Raw genomic sequence first — 19,842 nt, 5'->3', positions numbered from 1 at the left:
TCTTCAATCTCTCTCCTTCTGTTCTCACCTTGAAATTTGTAATCACATCCCTTTGCATTGGTGAACCTTTTCCCTGATTTTCCCTTCTCCATCTACCAATGCTCTCCTCTCTTCCCTCTGTCCATTCATTCACTCACTCCTCTCTCACTGCCCCCCCTACAGCCATCCACAGTGTGAAGCTGAGTCGGACCCATGTGGATTGGCACAGCGTGGACGAGGTCTACCTCTACAGCGATGCTACCACTTCCAAAATTGCACGCACTGTCACCCAGAAGCTGGGCTTCTCCAAAGGTCTGTAATGAACACTGTCATTATCTTTCCAGATAATAAGGTGCAGAAACACTTCCCTGATCATACTGTATATTCGTGTTTGTACTTGTATCAGTACTGAATTAATGTGAAACCCACTGTTAGACCGGTTAATGGCTTAAATCATTTGCTCCAACCGTTTTACTCTAACTGTTTTACTCTCACTACTAGAACCAGATTACTGTATATATTACTGTATATTACTTTATCGTTTTCGCATTGTCAAATTGCCTGATAAACACATCGCAAAAAACTGCCATATTGCACTCAGGGATTTTAATTGAAAGAGGGTTTCAGTAGAAAACGGCACTTTAAAATGTAACTATCATTCTTTTTTTTTAATTGGTGCCTTTTGTGTTCATCTATTTGTTCAATAAAAGAATAATTTTATTTCATTTTTTTAATTCAACATGCAATTTGTTGTATTTTAGCAGTATACTGAAAGCAGCAGAAAGGCAGAACTGAGTTCACTTTAATATCTGTTTATTTATCGTATTATTGTATTATTGTTTCCGTGATATTCAACAACGTTATTGCATATTTTCCTCATAATGTGCAGCCCTACAATCTATCCAATAGTTTTTGAGACATTTCAGGCTGGACCACAGCGGTGGGCCGATCAACAACAGATCAACACTGCCATCCATAGAGCTAGCGTGGCTAAAACCTTTACTGCTTCCCTGGTTCAGTAGCTCCGCACCTGTTGCCACTTTTCTTCCCATCTGATGCAGACACGATATACTACTTAAAGCCGCATTCACAGTGTGCCGCCATTTTCTATTACTCAACTGTTTAAACATGTCTGTGTACAGTTCAGTCTCTTAACTGGATTAGCCCAGAAAAATCACGCAGTGTCCATCTGCTCTTCTCAGGGGGCGAGGTTTGATCAACTGGCCCCAAGTGTAACTGAAAAGATGGCAGCTGTGGTTTGACCCCATGCATGTCCGATGTTTGATCCGTGGATGACTCTAATCTGATCTGCAGTCTCCCAGCTCTACGGAGCATTTTCATCTCCTGCTCGCAGATAATAAGAGGAGGAGTTGTTGCTGGTTATGTCAATCTCCCTTGACACACAAATGCTCAGTGATGGTAAATCTCCTTAGTGCTATCTAGACTGCAGCACATGACTGGACCAGACTATAGATTCTAAATAAGGACACACACGCAACCTTCTACTGGAGTCTTGAGCCGCAGTCACAGAAGGGCTTTGTGTCTCACCTACTGGCCTCTTTGGACTCAAAACAGCACGTTACTTAAACACCATCACTTGGATATTTATAGCCTTCTAGTGAACACAGTGGGGAATGTGTGTATTTAGAAATACAGTACAGACATTACTGAAGAAATGTAGATTTGTTTTGTTTTTCTTATTGTGCGTAACACAAGTTTAACAGCTAGATACGATAAGTAATAGTCCAACCCTGTCCTCTGTCCTCTTCCAGCCTCCAGCAGTGGAACACGGCTCCATCGGGGTTATGTTGAGGAGGCCTCGCCTGAGGACAGACCCCCTCAGACTACACACATCGTCTTTGTGGTTCATGGGATCGGACAGAAGATGGACCAGGGACGCATTATTAAAAACACTGGAATGTGAGTTTTCAAAAAGATAATTTGATTGAGGATTTGCTTGTACGCATGCTGTTTTATGTCAGTAAAACCAGTTTTTCACTTTCGTTCCATTAGTTTATAAAGGGGCTGAGGCAGATTTAAATATATTTAAACACAAATCAAATCTCCCTGCTGTTGCTGTTCCCTTTTCTCTTCTTTCCCAGACATAGTCTGTCTCTCACACTTCTCATTCTGACTCACTTCTTCTTTCTTTTTACTTTGTATCTCTGTTTGTTACAACAAAAGCGTGATAATATCTTGTTCTTTTAAATGGTTATCAATTGTGCAATAGCATTTCCTTTGTGTCTCCTGGCCTCCTGATTAAGCTTATAGAGCATGTTGTGTTTTTATCAACTGATGAGGGGTTTCAGATATCGACCTGTCTGGCAGGTTTTTGTGATTCCAGATAACTGTTTGGTTCAGCAACCTTTTCCAACTATGTAACTAGTGTATTCATGGAATGCAAAACTACAGTCCTCACAGAACAATGTGGGCACTGTTCATACATATTCACAGCTGTTATTGAAGCATTTGAATACAAGTGGCATATTACTGCATTAACTAAATGAGGATTTTAGGGGTACCAAATATATTAAGCACAACTGTTACATACCACGAACAACCCCATAGGTTTGGTTCTCCAAAATATGATATACAAATATAGAACACAAGAATACTCATTCAGAATTTATGAAAATATTCGCCACAGTTGGGGGAGTAAGAGGGGGGTCTAAGCTTAATATTACAGTGGCACCGGCCCCCCGTTAGAACCGCCATTGAACGTCTCACACTTTTTCCCTCTGCTTTGTTCATCCAAGGCCACCCATAGCGGAAGTTATTTCAAGCATTTCTTTTGATAACACTGAACCTGCAGCTTTTGTGATTTGTTCTCCTCCCCCTCTCTCCATCTCTCTCACCCTCTTTGTCTTCTCCTGCTGTTCCTCTTACTTTATATACACACATATTTGCCTGATGCATTGCATTTGGTGAGACATGCAACACCACATAAGGGAAATATTATGTGGGGAACATAATACACTTGTTCATCCTAATAATGCACAGAAATCTAAATGAATTGTATATATCCAAACAACTGTGATCTATGCTTTCTCAGTGTTACACCAACATAATGAATCCACATTTCAAGCTTTGCTTCCATGTGCGCCAAGTCTTAACTCTTGAATGCTTTGAGCAGCACAAACAGAATTCAATTCCCTCCCATTTTATCAGGGTGCTGGCACAACTTTAAGAGATGGATATCTCACAACCTTGGCACATCAAACCAAAATGTGAAAAAAAAAAATTCTCATCATGACCTGATGCCGCTAGCTGATCCTTTAACCAGCCTGCCAAGTTCTTTTTGTCTTTCAAAGGCTTACCGTTTTAATGAGGAACTCTGTCAATAGTAGATATTTGTGTAGAGGCCGCAGTGGGGAAGTTACAATAACAGCCCACAATCATCACTTCCCGCCTTAAGAGACCTAATAGAGCAAATTACCTCTATTGTTCTTGCCTTTTTAATAGCGAAACACCAATGAAGTCTCTCAGCAGCTCATCAGTGTATTTTGAATTGCTTACTTAAGCTAGGCACAGTCCTTTTCTTTCCTGTGTTTTTGTGTGGTGTACTGTGTAAAGACATGACCCTGAATGGCACCACTGTACTGGCCCTGGTCCATGAGCATTACAGGCAGTAGTACAGAACATGCGGACCAGAGCCATGTGTAACTGAGTTATCGTCGGGCTACTGGCTGCGGCTTAGGCCAGCTAAGCAGGTAAAGTAGACCAAGTCAAGCTGCAGAGCACTTTAAGCCTCACTCCCAGCTCCCTGTGGATTACAGCATACACGCCTTCCTCAGCCAAGAGGAAAGATCAACCTGACAAGTCTAGCCGGTTTTGTTTTCATTTTATTTTTTTAAACCTAAATTAATGTCCACTCTGTGCCTTCCTGAGTGTCATCAGCAGCAGTGAAAGAGGGAATTGTGGGGGTTTAGGCTATTATTATGCTCTAAAACAAAAGCAGAGTGTCTTTTCAAAACCTATTTTAGCTAAACCTAAGATGTCAAAGCCTGCTGCCCAATTAATGCCCAACCTAAAAGCTAACGGATCCTTATGGGTGCAACAAAGAAAGCTCTGTAATGCAGGGCTCAACCCTCTAAGCATTTAAGTTCCCCTGCAGACGCACTAGCCTGCAGACAGTCCTGTCAAAACTTGCATTAGGTGCTCCATTCACAGACCAGCCACCTAAAAGCCTCTCTCTGCTTCCATTTACCCGTGTAAACACCCTACCTCTCCCACTCTCTCTTTGTGTATTTAGAGTGAGCTAATGCTGCCCCTCACAGTAGCATTGCAGCTATTGTGAGTGTGTGTGCTGCATTAGGGAGTAGCAAAATGGGCGTCGTTCTTCTCTTCCCGACAGTCATTAAAGACTGCGAGAGAGCGAGTGCAAACACAGACTCCCTAGTCCGTCTCTAGCAGGGTTGGATATAATACACTGCTGCCCAGACAATGTGATGATGACATGGTTTCTGAATGAAGCACTTTTACCGCATTTCGTATCTGAATGTTTTGGCATATCAGCCAACATATACCCAACTCTAACGTCATAAAGATATCCATGTGCAATGTTGTCCTCATGTTCTGTATGGTCTTTATTGTAATGTGTCTGTTCAGGCTGAGGGAGGGTGTGAGGAAGATGGAGGAGAAGCACTTTTTAGAGCACAATGACGAGCATGTGGAGTTCTTGCCTGTGGAGTGGCGCTCCAAGCTGGCACTGGATGGAGGTTAGTGTGTGTTTTTGAGACTGTGCATGCCAGTATTAATGTGTTTTATTTACTTGGTTTGAGATGTATTCAAGTTGTTCAATCTTTGCTATCATAATGAATAAAGCAGAAATTAGTATTTATATAAGAGTGTGGACAGCAGGTAACCTGTCCTAATCATGGTCAGTTAAAACACCACTGCAAACTACAAACCCAATAATAAACATATAGTGGAATTAATACCTCTCTGACAGTGTCAATCAAAACTGAACGTTATTATCTTTGTAAAGGTAGAATTTATGGCTGAGCTGTATTGGATTGCATTACATTTTACAGGTATTAGGGCTGTCATCGATTAAAATATTTAATTGCGTGATTGTCTATAGTTAATCATGATTAATCGCAAATTAATCAAATTTTGTATCTGTTCAAAAAGTACCTTAATGGGAGTGGGCAAATATAATTGCTTTTATTTAAATGTATGTATATATTTATTATTGGAAGTCAATTAACAACACAAAACAATGACAAATATTGTCCAGAAACCCTCACAGGTACTGCATTTAGCATAAAAAATATGCTCAAATCATAACATGGCAAACTCAAGCCCAACAGGCAACAACAGCTGTCAGTGTGTCAGTGTGCTGACTCGACTATGACTTGCACCAAACTAGATGTGATTATCATAAAGTGGGCATGACTGTAAAGGGGAGACTCGTGGGTACCCATAGAACCCATTTTCATTCACATATCTTGAGGTCAGAGGTCAAGGGACCCCTTTTGAATATGGCTTGGTGAGTTTTTCCTCACCAGAATTTAGCGTAAGTTTGGAGTGTTATTTAGCCTCCTTCACAACAAGCTGCTACAACCTAAAAATCGCAAGTTGCGTTAATGCGTTGAAGAAATTAGTGGCATTAAAACAAATTTGCGTTATAGCGTTATTATCTAGTTAACTTCGACAGCCCTAATATGTATGACTAATAAAGTAGCCACTGAGTGTGTTAATTCAGGCACCATTGTGTGACATTAAATCTCTGTTTTATACTGTGATATCGGTGCTTTGTTTCTGTAGATACAGTAGACTCGATAACACCAGACAAAGTGAGAGGACTGAGAGATCTTCTCAACAGCAGTGCCATGGACATCATGTACTACAACAGCCCCCTTTACCGGGATGAGGTGAGAGTCACACACTTTCAGAAACCAGAAATTAGAGTTCTCTGTGACCCACTATTTCTACTTAAAACCTCTCTGCTCCCCGTCTCTCCAGATTACCAAGGGCCTAACACAGGAGCTGAACAGACTGTACACACTTTTCTGCTCCCGGAACCCAGAGTATGAGGAGAGGGGAGGCAAAGTGTCCGTGGTGTCTCACTCCCTCGGCTGCGTCATCACCTACGACATCATGACGGGATGGGACCCTGTGCGTTTCTGTCAGCAGGAGCATCACGCTGTGGACGAGGAGCTGGACCTGCGCTGGATGTCCTATGAGGAGAAGCACGTTTTAGAGCAGCTACAGCTCACGAGGAACAGGTAGGGCTTGCTAATATAACTCTTCAGTGAATCCTAGCTTGGTCTCAGGGAATGCATGTTTAGCTGTAAGGGTTCTTTTTGGGGAGAAAGTGATCTCAGGGAGGCTTGAGATATAACTTTTGATATACAATACATGGTTTAATAATATGAGTGTGAGTTTGCTATCAATATGAACAAGCAATGCCGGCTGTTCATACCTTTCAAACCACTCTCTCCTCCAAATTCATTATCAAACCCTCCATCACCCTCTTTTTATGTGTGCTGCTCATCACATTATCCATTTTCAGGTGGCCAAGTTGTGTTTCCTGTTTGTTTTTGTGAGGCAGCAGGGTATTGTGATGCTTCCTGATCAAATGGAAGGGAAGAGGCTTTTAATATATCTCCTCTGCACCACCCATCGCTCTGTGTGTGCATTATCATTTAGTGTGCGCACCATTACCTCAGTGAAATAAGAAGCCGCTGGAATGAAAGGTTGTTGATCCGAGCGGTGCTGAGATTGTTTTTCTGTACCTGATGGGAGACTCGGTATGTCTAGGTAGCTTGAGGTTATAATAATTCATACATGGATATTCCAAAAGGGACTGTACTACGTGGACTGATTTTCAAGCTATGGTTTCAGAGAAGTTGTTCATGCATTTTCATTTAACAGGTTACAAGAGCTGGAAAGTCGACTCCTCACACTGGAGACCTCAAAACCCTCATCACGCCCAGCCCTCAAATTTAAGGTATGATGCTCAATTATTTGAACATACTTTATGTGCACCATTACAATATGACTCATTACTCTAAATCAATAAATAATAATGGTTTCAGCTTTTATTTTGCAAGTAGGCCTGTCACGATAACTGCTTTTGTCGTACAATATATAGTCCCATAAATGATTGGGATAAACGATATTATTGTAATTTTAAGACCATTTATGCCACTGATATAATGATAATATAATAGCATAATAATGCAAGTACACCCTGTCAAAGAGCAATGAACTTTTAATTCAGAAGAATATTCAGACATTGGAAGTGGAATATTAAAATATCCTAAATAAATTAAACATGAATAAAAATCAAAACAATAAAATGGACTCATATATAATGCCAATGTCTTATATAAACTAACATGTAAACACAAAGGGCAATGTCGACGTCAGCAAAAATTATCAAGGTCATGTCCACGATCGTACGATAAGTTGATAACTTAATTATCGTGACAGGCCTAGTTGCAAAGATATTTACTAAACAACTCGGAGCAACAGCACACCACCAAAATGCCACGACATAAAGGTGCTAAATTGAGCCGGGCGACTCACAGTGCTAACAGCGCTAACACTGCAAACAACAGTGAAAGTGCTGACAGAGCTAACGGTGACGACGGGACGACGTTATCATATGTAACAACCGTATGAGAGCAATGTAGAGCAGGGGCTGTGAGCTAGCCAGTTGGGCACGCTTACATGCACAAACATGCACTAAAAGCCCGCACAGCCAGCCCAGTGACGTCAAGAAAGTGAGGAGAAGCACTGATTGCAACACACACAAAGGGAGAGATACTTCATTCTCTGCTTTTTGTCTCTCAGGTGGAAAACTTCTTCTGCATGGGTTCCCCTCTGGCGGTGTTCTTGGCTCTGAGAGGGATCCGTCCTGGTACCAGCTGCCACCAGGACCACATCCTGCCCACTGTCCTCTGCAGCAGGCTCTTCAACGTCTTCCATCCCACAGACCCTGTGGTCAGTCTCCTTTGATTGCCGCAGCCCATACAGATGCTCTCCCTCACTGAGGATTACGACACCAAGTCAAAATGTCCTTTTCTTAATTATTATCGACTTCGCCCGCACACATTTAGGGTGTGGGTTCATAAGTAGGAATTTGCTGTTTTTACTGGATATGCTATTTTCCACTGCACTCTGCTAATAGAAACCAGACATTTGCAACTCACTCAGTCAGATGTTAGAATTCAAAATGTTCATTTGACAACTTGAAATAGTGAAGGCATTTATCTGTACTGTAAGCTAACTGAAGTTGTGTTGCTCTGTTCAGGCCTACAGACTGGAGCCCCTCATCCTCAAACATTACAGCAATGTTGCACCTGTTCAGATAAACTGGTAAGACCTTACATCCTGTAACACTTGATGTTATCCCTTGTACATACGCACATATTGTTTTCAGAGTATGTTCTGAATGTTTGGGTGTACATGTTCTCTTATCAGGTGTAGCGCCACTAACGCCACATCATACGATGAGATCCGGCCTACCTTCCTGAACCCAGTGAAAGACCCGACGTCTGACACTGAGAGCATCCCCAGCCCGAGCACTTCTCCTGTACTCGTCCGCAGGCACTACGGAGAGTCCATTACCAATCTGGGCAAGGCCAGCATAATGGGTAAGACACTACCATCACTTTTAAAATTCTGGTCCAAACTCGGCTCTGATGGCGTACATGACTAAAACATGGTAGGCCTGTCACGATAATTACGTTAGCAACTTATCGTGATTTATGGACATGACCTTGATCATTTCTGCTGAACACAATATTGCCCTTTGTGTTTCCATGCGTGTTTGTTTTCGTAAGAATTTCACCAACATTTAATCCAACATGATGCCAGAATAAATGTTTTTTCCCAACCATAATAAGACTTGGTGCATTGCACAGACATTGCACATTTTTGTTAACAGACTCAGAGAGTTTATTTAATTTATCATTTTGGTTGTGTATGTATATATGTTTTATTTATTTAGAATAATTAAAACAAAATTTCACATTCCTATTCCAATGTCTGAATATCTTTAAGAATTAAAAGTTCATTGCTCTTTTAAAGGGTGTACTTTGCATTATTATGCTATTATTATATCAGTGGCATAAAATGGTCTTCAAAGGACAATAATATCATTTATCACAATCATTTCTGGGACAATATATCATCCAACAAAAGTAGTTATCATGACAGGCCTACCTCATGGTGAGGAATACAGTACCTAACAGTATTTAGGACTCTTTATGTGTGTAATATGATGATTACTGTCTACCAGTTCAGAAGAGTTGTAAAAATTGTTGAATAAAACCAATAGTAAAGCCGTATTTAACTACTGAAGCATGTGTGAGAATAGACTACTATGATGAAAGGTGTCTGTGAAGATATTCTCTTTTTAATACATAATTTTTTTTCTACAACTAGCATAGACAGTAATGGGGAAACCAGGAGAAAAAGAGCTGAGCAAATTAAATTTCACTCTGGAGATAGTCCTTATTGCATAAGTAAAATCTATTCTCTCTTGTGAGGTTCAATATTTGAAGTAATGTGAGATGCTCACTTACTACATCAACAGTGCCATCATGTGGAGGGATGGAGAATGGGCCATACACCTTGCCTCCCCTATACTTTGAAATAAATATGAAAATTAAAAAGCCTTACTACCATTCTTTTTGTCTTGCTCTGAACCACATCCCACCCAGCAGCATATCTCTTTTTGTTTCTCTCTTTCTTCCATACTCACAATGTAGGAGCGGCGAGCATAGGGAAGGGCATCGGAGGCATCCTCTTCTCACGTTTCTCCCGCTCCAACAGCCAGCCCTCAGTTTCGTTAGGACTGGACGGAGGGCCGAACGCTGAGGAAGAAGAGCAGAAGCGGACAGAAAGCCAGTCAGCATACGGCCTCTCCACCCTGATTCGGCCCACCTCGCCCATTACTGACACATCATGTTAGTTCACTTAACGCTAAACAATCACAGAGAGAGACTTACATTTGTTGGTGGGTTGAGAAGGTGCGAATAATGTCTCTGTTTCTGTCTTCCAGTGGAGCTGGAGCGGCGTGTCGACTTTGAGCTCCGAGAGGGTCTGGTGGAGAGTCGCTATTGGTCAGCGGTGACCTCACACACAGGCTACTGGTGCTCACATGACATAGCGCTCTTCCTGTTGACCTTCATATACACGCAGAAGACGACACCCTCTGACCCAGCAGAAGACGCTCCGGATCCAGACTGAGGCAGCACACTGGTTACAACACATACACACTTGAATGGTGTCTTATAACCCTGAAGGGTTTTGTGTCGCCTTCTTGACAAGACACGACAATAAACCTCATTCATTTATTTTTCATGCACACAACCTGCTCAAATACAATAATCTTTTTTTCCCCTATATCTCCCTGTGATCCAGCTCTTTTAACACTTGAGAATCATTACTGACAAACTGACTTAATTCCAAAATGTGCATTTTTTTTGTCTCTTTTTGTGTAGTTTGTACACAGTTGCACACCCTAAGGGTGACAATGTTGGACTAGGAACCCCTAAGGAGGTGCACCCTTTGCCAGTATGACCACGAGCTACATATACACATGGAATAAGAGTCTAATGATGCAGAGGAATTTGCTGCACACGGAGGAAGAGTTCTAGCTTCGTCCCCAAGTCTTCAACCTTAAACAGCTGCAGCCTGTTGATAAAGTGTCCATACGTTCCCTGTTGATCAGCGCTTAAATCTAGCGTCCGTCCCGCAGACTCATCCTGGAGCCTTGTGACACACTTGCCTGACTCTCGGTCACTGAGGCTTCGAGTTCTGTGTCTGTTTCTTTTTAGCTTTTTCCTTTGTTTTTACATTAAGGAGAAAAAATATATAATTGTCAAAAGAAAAATTAGTTTTATCTTTTAGAATAAACCTTTCAGCTACTACATCTCAAAAACTTAATGCTAACAAGCGAATGCAATGCCTTTTCAAAATTAGCCAAATAATACTACTCGTGCAGAATGTTTCTGTTTAGTTTTACAAACAAAAACTTAGGGCATTATCCCTTTAATAATGTTTTGGAAGTATGAAGAAAGACATAACAAACATTATATTTTTAGTTTGTTTTTCTTCATCTTATGATTTGTTTTATGTTTGCCTCTTTTTAACATTGTTTGAAAATAGATATGCACCAAATAAAACATGAACAAAACGCCACTTTTATATATACTACAGGTCAACTAAAACAGAATGTGTTTCATTTTCTGCAAACAGTACATTTTTTTGTTAAAGTAGCAGGCACACAATGTCTCTTACTAACACAACAATGACAGCTAAACATCCTACAGGACATTATTAGTTCCCATTTGCTTTACATACAGAGGTTTACAACCACATGAGGCATTTTTATCATGTCTAAACTCTCAAACAAGAGGTCGGACATGTATAGTTATTTTCTTACACCCAGTTTATTTTTTAAAATCTCTTGATGTCATTTACAAGACGAGGTCTCACCCAAAAACAATCACAGTCATAATGCTTCTATACTAAGGATGCGCTCTGGAGAGAATTTTCTGTGCTATATCTTTATATTGATATCCAGATGAAATCAGTGGTACTAGATGTATTTTTTCTTAAAAACAAAAGAAATATTTTCCTAGTGATTTTCAGGCTCTTGTGGATATAAACCTGGATCTCATCTCTGGGAAAGTGAGATTCAAACTTGCGGCCAAATAACATTTATGTGTCTAGCTTATTAGCTGCGTGGCATTAGTCATTCTAAGGCATACTTCATGGAAAATTGGCCTATAGGGTAAAAATAGCTACATGGCACACAAAAGTTAATTGCATCTCTTTTGCCTTCTTTGTGACCAACTCACATTTTCCTCATTTGAGCAACGGATATGTCAGCTTATTTTTTTATTTGAGTGCAAGAAGGGTTTCTTTAGTCTTAAAAAACTGTATTTTCCAGCCACCAGACGTGTGTCTTTGCCTAATTGACACTATTTGCTAATTTTACTCTAAAAAGAAAAAATGTGGACAACTGGAGATGATTTTTGTTTTCTGAAAAAATTACTTGCTGCTTGTCATGACTCTTGCCTTAGGTTTGTCGGAGCAGTTATAAAAAAAAATTAAAAAAAATCACTCCTGCAAAGATGAATCTGTTTAAAAAAAACACGCCCAGTAATGAATATGCAGAAGTTAGACTCACTTTGCATGGTGTCATATTAATAGTAAATGGATGCTGGAGCAAGAAGACATTGCAGAGAGTGCCAAGACACATCTAAAAAAAAAACTGCTTTGTGTTCTTTGTCGAGTAGAAAACCACTCATGATTGTTTATGGACTTCTAATGAAATCAAGACATTTTGCAATGGATGAAGAAATGGAATTACCCCCAGATTGGAGTTAGTCATATGTGACAGACTTGATCATTGTCAGTGTCAAATTTTCTTTGTGTCCTACTTGTTGTAATATCGTAGTTTTCAAAGAGCTTATTTTTTAATTTGCTGTGGTGCAAGATGCTGCTTTACTGTTCCACACAATCAAGGGCTGTTGTCGACTGATCCACCACTGAATGGAATCCATTTATTGGTATTTAATGTCTGTGTTAATTATGCAAAGGCCTACTGGCTGAAACCAGGCTGCCTCTCAGACGACCAGATAGGTCACCGGGAAGTAGTGACAAATAAGGGAGAGTGATATGAAAGCATTTCTATTTCTAATCTGGTGGATCTTGCCCATTCATCTGCCATGAATTGCACAGAAATTATGTAGAAAACCGCCCGTTGTTTATTTTATTTTTGCTGAGCATGTGTTACATTGCAGCAGTAGATACAGAAAGCGATTTTAACATTGGATAGTAGGCATGCAGTTTACCTTGGCGACCTTAGACAATGTAATGCAAAATACAAGGACAGTTCCACTGTTGCCTCCGTATCTTTAAATCACACTGTGTGGACAGACCATCGTCGTAACACTGACAACAATGTTCCTGCCAGTGTTTCCAAAATGTATGTGAACTTTTGCACATTTTTCATTCTAGCAATTCTTGATTCAAGCACAGGTTTTCAACTGTTCACTCTGCTTGCAAACTGGAGAGCATTAAAGGGGACATATCATGTTCATTTTCAGGTTCCTACTTGGATTTGGGGTTTCTACTAGAACATGTTTACATGCTTTAATGTTAAAAAAAAACACTATTTTTCTCTCATACTGTTTGACTGAATATACCTGTATTCACCTTCTGTTTGAAACGCTCCATTTTAGCGCCTGTCCCTTTAAAACACCCCATCCCAAAAAAGCCCAGCCTGCTCTGATTGGCTTGTGAGAAAAATATGTTGCAAAGGTCGTTTTCAAGCCGTGGGTGATATATTCTAATCAAAGAGTATAGAAGCAAAGAGACGAAACTCTGGTGTATTTTGACAACGGCTGCTGCCGCCATTTTGGACTGAAAATGCTTATTATATTTATAGTATTTCATTGATTAACACTGGCAATTTCGGTAGAATATTACAATAGAATAGAAATCATTTTGTTTTACTTTTGTACGGCACTTTTTAGGCGGACGTTTTACTGGCGTCTGGTAGTCACTTTCAGTCCAAAATGGCGGCTGCTGGGCGCTGATGTTGAAATGGAACGAAAAATTGACTTTGGCAATATACGTTCTTTGTTCTAATGAGCCTGTATGTGACATAGGAAGGGGAGCTAAATCTGATTGGCTTGTTGAATCATGTTTTCTGATGTAGGCAGCCCCACAAAAAACTGACTGGGTCATCTTATTTCACGTTTGTGGGTTGTTAGGCACTCAAGTTACACACATGTATGTGCACAAGCACTGGAAAAGTGAGTTTTTCATGATATGTCCCCTTCAAGATACATCGTACTGTTGACCATATGAGCATTTAATGCACAGCATTTTGAATGATGACAGTATATTTTTCTTGTTTGAGGCACCACAAGCATCAGGGACATGTCTGCTGTTACATGTTTTGTCCATTCAACACCGCTGTTGACGCCAGTTTGAAGACATTATTAAGTAAAAGAATTGTCACAGATGTGTTTTTGTCAGTCTTTAAAATGTTCTGAGCTAATTAAGGAAGGGCCTGCAGCCATATGTAATCAGTCACTGGGTGAGAAAGAGGAATAAGCATGGACATTTGGGGCGTATTGAATGAGATGTGTTAAATTTGTGAACCACTGTTGCTCTAAATTTGAATGGATGTCCGGAAAAGTGTTTTTGTCTGTCCTTAGAGCTGTGCAATAACCCATGCCTGTAATGGATTCTAACTGCCATCCAAAGCACTGTATTTATTTCCTTTTATTAAAGCATTTCTTTTTTGGATACAATGACTACTTCTTCTTCTCAGTCTAAACACATCCCACTGATGATAATAGGGAAAAAACTATTGAGCTTGCTGTCGCGTAGGAGGAGGTAGAAATCACCAGAGGAAGATGGTCTCATTGCTCATTTCCAGACTGATTTTGGAGGACAATAGAGCTGCTTGTTTCGTCTGAAACTCAGATCGCATTCTTTCCGAGGCACCCCCTGGTGTGAATAACAAAGCTGACTTATGGATGGTGAATAGGCTGCATTGTAATCCACAAGCAGTCATCGCTTCCATATGAGTTACTAGCGCTTTAATGCAGTTTAGCAACATCTGCAAAGGCAACGCTCACAGATGGGACCATTTAGAACAGAGGTGAATCTCATAAATAATGCATTTGGCCCTGCTGTTCTATGTTTGGCCAGAAGAGGTCAGTCATCTATAGGTAATACTGGAACAAAGACCCCCATTGACCATCTGTTGTCCCCTATTTCCATTTATTTCCTTTATAATTGAGCTATTTTGTCAGTTGTTAATGCTAATGTAAGGAAAAAGTATTAAATTGGCATACATTAAATACGTTTTATCCTCTCAAATATACCAACTACAATCCAAATGCTGAAAAACAGACTTTTTCCCCCCCAAATATGACTCATGCAGACAGTGTAGACCCTCCCCTCACATCCTCCATCTCTTCTTTCTCCCTTCACCTCCTCATCGACATCATCCACAGCAGCCGAGCCAACTCTCCTCTCCATCTCCTGCTCTGCATCTGACTGACTCAAATGTTTACTCTGCAATTAAAACACAGCCTATAAAAGGCAATGGGTCGGGTGCCAGACACTGACGAGGGGGTCAGCGCTGCAGGGAGAGGAGAGGAGAGGAGAGAGAGGTTATAAATCGCTTTGATGCAGCCCGTAGTCTGAAGGCCCAGATTCCTGAGCTGGAGGATTGGAGCTGAGCGAGTTCACTGCGGTACCGAGCCAGAAACACTGATGATTCATGGGTCTTTATACTGCAGACCAATTGGAGAGAGTGTGTGTGTTGGAGTGCGTATTGTGCTTTGGAAAGAAAGGAGACAGCAGCCCCCAGCTGATCATTTGTTTGAATGCACTCATAAAAATGCCATTATTCATCCGTAGTGGTGAAGACGTGAGCAACAACCTGCAAGATGATATCATCTTCAGTGTCTTGCTATTTAATGGATGAAGAAAGTTGTGATCTACAATTACAATTTTGAATTTGGTGCACGTAAGAAAACATTCATAAACACATGATGTTGACCTGCACAGGGTTATTTTCTCATAGGTACAGGGCTATATTTGGGAGACTACTGCAGACGGTTTTAGATGTCTATTGGCAAATCAAAGTCAACTGTTATTGAGTTTCAGTAATTTAATGACTTTCTGGTAATGACTGGCCTTGTGTGAGAGCTGAATATAGTTTGTGCATGCAGGAGAAGGAGTTTCATATGTGCAATCAGGTGAAGTCACCAAGTATATTTATGTATTTGTGGTACTTAAAGTACAATTTGGAAACACTGGTAGCCGACTTTATACTTCCCTCCTCTGCATTTTGTGAGGTATGTACTTATATATTAGAAATAAATAATGAATATCATGTATTTCTTCACTTTAAAACCCCAAAGAGTATGTGAAATAGTTTGACAAACTTCCACCTGGACCAGCTAAACAGCATGCTGCTTCAACATAATGTGATGTGTCAGTAGATATATCTGTATACCTTGGCTAATTTCTACACTTCACAGTCTTCCACTGGGGATTATAGTCCAAATGAATGTGTCTACATTGAAAGGAAAAACACTTAAATGGAGAAATCTTTCAGTTATTAAAAACTGTTAAAGTGACAAAACCAGAATGTCTTGTTATTTTGTGCTGTAACTCCGTCCCGGGACTAAAGACCCAGAGGTCCCTGGATGCTGCTGCTTCAAGGCTCAGCAGCATTATTGCCATAAAAGGCAGCTTGAGATCTTCACTGCATGTCCATTATCCACATAGCGTTGATTTTTGTACTGTAGAGGGCTGCAGTTTGACCAAATCTGTAATAAAACACATATTCAAACGCAAGCCATGTCTTATACTGTTCACATGTACATACAGTATTGCTTAGAGCTATTGTTATTAATATTTTAGCAAGCTAAAAGTGATATTGACACTAACACTCACACTGATTTTGGCAGATAACTCTTAAAAGTCTATGTCAAGAGGTAAATATTGTTTGTATTACTTGCCGGCGCCTTTAATCACTAGTTAAAGGTGCTATTGATAACATTGATAACATTCAGCCACTAGATGTCACATTCACCCTCCCCCGTTCCAATGCTTTTACTTCACAACAAGTCGTTGCCAGGCACTTACTGTCAATACCGCCATTTATCCGGTTTTTTTCCACACTAACTGAGTTACCACGTGATAGCAACGTCGTTTTACTATTGGCTCATAAGCCTTGTCAGAAGTGGCAACCAAAAGTTCAGATATCTTCCACAGAGATAAACAAAACATTCATTTCAGACCCACCAATTTTTAAAGAAATTATAAATTTTTCAGGAAAAGCCATAATTTTATTTGTATTACTATTATTTTTTAAAGGGAATGTTTGTTACTTCTTACACGTGGGTCGGTGTCCCATGCGCGCTCGCATATGCGCGCTTGCGTGTGTCTACGCTGTTCAGACAAGACTCCAACACAAACTACACGGAAGCACCAAAACCCCTAAGTTATATCTAGTGAGGCCCGTCTTGCAAAACAGTGTTGGCCGCGGTCGGAGGACGCGCGGGAGACCGTAGCTTTGGTCTCCAGGGCCGGAGTCTCTGCTCCTCTGCCTGCTTGCCTTCACTCAGCTCACTCCACCTCACGTTCATGCGCGCACACTACACACTGCAGAAGAGTTAGTTTAGCTCTGAGAATATTTAGTGAATGTACAGTGGACGTTTGTGCAGAAATAACTGCTGCAGCTCCTCCAGACCAGCAGAGGTTTTCCGTGTCTTGTGAAGTGACGGGGCTCCGAAGCGAGAAACGTTATCGTCTCCGACCGGGTGCCGGTGTCTTCCCTGTTCCGTCTGACCGCGGTCGGGAGGCTGAGGCAGGAAAAGCCAACACTAGGATCAGCAGTGATTCATGGAGAGACCTTCGTCTGGTCAGCTAACATTACTGCCAAGCAGCTGAAATATAGAGTGATATTGTGGTTTTAGCTGACGTGTGTCGCCTCACTGTTTTGAGCGATGCTAGTTCATGTCTATTTAGAGCGAGCACAAGCGCAAACCCAACGCTGACTTTCATTGACTTAACGGCCACAGGTGTCACTGTTAACAAGCATTTCTGATTCTTACAAACAGTCCCTTTAAATATTTGTCTACGTAAAAATATTGTCAAAAAGCCCCTTAAAAAAGAAATAAAATGTAATATCCGAATGATAGGGTTAACCCTAACCCTAATGATTAAATATTGAGGATGTCTGTAGTTTAAACCCTCCAACTGTATATGGAGTAGTTAGAAAAATAAAATAAAAATAAAAATCACACGAATACCAGATTTCTTTTTTTCTTTAATGAATTACAGAAGTGGAAACACTTTTAAAATTGTTCTTAACAGTTTTAAAATATATGTTAAGGCTGATTATCAGACCAAATTACTGGTCAAATAATGATAGAATAGCATGACTTGCAATTCTACAAAGTGGTTCTCATGGTGAATATAAAAGGTCAAAAAGGGAGAAGTAACCCACAGTTCCCACTCACTATTCTTTTTAAATATTTGTCTACGTAAACATGTTGTCAAAAAGCCCCTTTAAGGTCCAGAATAAAATGTAATATCCGAATGATAAGGTTAACCCTAACCCTAATGATTAAATATTTAGGATTTCTGTAGTTTAAACCCTCCAACAATATGTGGAGTAGTAAGAAAAATAAAATTAAAATAAAAAATCACATGAATACCATTTTTTTTTTGTCTTTAGTGAAATTACAGAAGTGGAAACACTTTTAAAATTGTTCTTAACAGTTTTAAAATATATGTTAAGGCTGATTATCAGACCAAATTACTGGTCATATAATGATAGAAAGCATGACTTGCAATTCTACAAAGTGGCTCTCTGGTGGTGGTGAATATAAAAGGTCAAAAAGGGAGAAGTAACCCACAGTTCCCTAACACTATGTTTTTAAAATCTTGTCTACGTAAAAATGTTGTCAAAAAGCCCCTTTAAAAATGATTAATTTATCAGGAAAAGCCGTAATTTATTTGTGTTGTTATTGTGTTTTAAATATTTGTCTACATAAAAATGTTGTCAAAAAGCCCCTTTAAGGTCCATAATGAAATGTAATATCCGAATGATAGGGTTAAAGGAGATAGGGGATAAAAATCACATGAATACAAGATTTTTTTTTTTTGTCTTTAGTGAAATTACAGGAGTGGAAACATTTTTCAAATTTTCCTTAATAAAAATATGCTGATTATCAGACCAAATTACTCATCAAATAATGATAGAATAGCATGACTTGTACTTTCTACATAGTGGCTCTCTGGTGGTGGTGAATATAAAAGGAAGTAACCCACAGTTCCCACTCACAGGTTCCCTGATTGTGTGTGTGTGTGTGTGTGAGGTGACAGTACACCAGTAGGAGACCAGTATAAAGCTCCCAGTATAAAGCTCCCAGTATCTGAAAGGAAAAGTGGGATTGTAGCAGTGTGACGTGATCCTGTTGCTGGAAAGAGGAGGAGGGAGAAGTAGAGAGAGGAGGACGGCTGGACTCCATTAAGCCTGAAGCCTCCACAGGAAAACTGTTACTGGGATACTTCACTTCTTCAGCGAGTTCTTCTGGGGGATTTCTTTCTGTTTTTATCGCCCTAAAAAAACACTTTCTACATGATTTAAAGACGGGGAACTTGTTGTGTACTGTGTTAGTCGACTGTTTTAGCGGCGGTGGTTTTTAACCTCTTTGTGAAGGTGAGTACAACAAAATGTTCGTGCTAGCTATGAAATATGAAGTCTGTTGTCGAGTGTGTTACATTTTAACCCAGTTGACAACTCTTTACTTCATTTGTAGCGTTTTTTTCTGCCTTTTTAAACACACTTTATACATTAATTTACAGCTTTAACGAGCCGACTGAGTGAGTGAGTGAGCATGTAGCTGTTTGGAGCTGTTTAGTACGAGCCTCTGCTTGCATAATGAACTCCCTATTTGTCCTTTACCGTTATTTCTAACAGGTGAACCGGCACTTTAGCGGATATAATGGCTTCCTAAGCTGCTTGTTGAACTTGTTATAAGCCTTTGTTCCGAAGGGTTTATCGATCAGACTGGCTGTTTGTGATCACCAGGCCACTTTGTGTGTGCTGGACAACCTCACATCAAGAGGATGACAGATAGATAGGCTTTAATGCAACTTTTTTTTTGGCAGTGACTTCACTTTACACAACAAGGGCGCGTCTTATTCCTCAGCAAAGATCCACAGTGATGGTTTAGTTCACCTTCATCCCTTTCTAACTCCTCTTTGAGGGTCAAATGTGCATTAATGAGCTAGAATACCTCATCTGCTATACCACTATATTCCTATAACTGCATGCTAATGTTGATGAGA

The 19,842-nt window shown here is 40.2% G+C and overlaps 2 protein-coding genes across 7 annotated transcripts in view; both read left to right on the top strand.

The window, feature by feature from the left end:
• Positions 1–14,273, top strand: part of ddhd1a (DDHD domain containing 1a) — a 30,136-nt gene extending 15,863 nt beyond the window's left edge. For 2 of the 3 annotated variants that reach the window (XM_074661619.1, XM_074661618.1), the window contains 11 exons: positions 163–291; positions 1,752–1,899; positions 4,588–4,697; positions 5,749–5,855; positions 5,947–6,209; positions 6,859–6,934; positions 7,783–7,932; positions 8,243–8,307; positions 8,413–8,585; positions 9,705–9,902; positions 9,998–14,273. In XM_074661619.1, the coding sequence (XP_074517720.1) occupies positions 163–291; positions 1,752–1,899; positions 4,588–4,697; positions 5,749–5,855; positions 5,947–6,209; positions 6,859–6,934; positions 7,783–7,932; positions 8,243–8,307; positions 8,413–8,585; positions 9,705–9,902; positions 9,998–10,185 (1,607 nt within the window). In that variant the 3' untranslated portion in view covers positions 10,186–14,273. The remainder of the gene's footprint in view (positions 1–162; positions 292–1,751; positions 1,900–4,587; positions 4,698–5,748; positions 5,856–5,946; positions 6,210–6,858; positions 6,935–7,782; positions 7,933–8,242; positions 8,308–8,412; positions 8,586–9,704; positions 9,903–9,997) is intronic. The other variant, XM_074661620.1, reaches the window with a different exon arrangement.
• Positions 14,274–18,835: 4,562 nt separating this feature from the next.
• The window catches only part of fermt2 (FERM domain containing kindlin 2), a 48,424-nt gene continuing 47,417 nt past the window's right edge, over positions 18,836–19,842 (top strand). For all 4 annotated transcript variants that reach the window (XM_074661330.1, XM_074661329.1, XM_074661328.1 and 1 more), the window contains exon 1: positions 18,836–19,210. The gene's annotated coding sequence lies outside the window, so the exon portion shown is untranslated. The remainder of the gene's footprint in view (positions 19,211–19,842) is intronic.

This window comes from Sebastes fasciatus, chromosome 15 (assembly GCF_043250625.1).
Source record: "Sebastes fasciatus isolate fSebFas1 chromosome 15, fSebFas1.pri, whole genome shotgun sequence".
Classification (NCBI taxonomy): domain Eukaryota; kingdom Metazoa; phylum Chordata; class Actinopteri; order Perciformes; family Sebastidae; genus Sebastes; species Sebastes fasciatus.
Note: the sequence above shows the minus strand (reverse complement) of the source record. Positions and strands in the feature narration are given on the sequence as shown.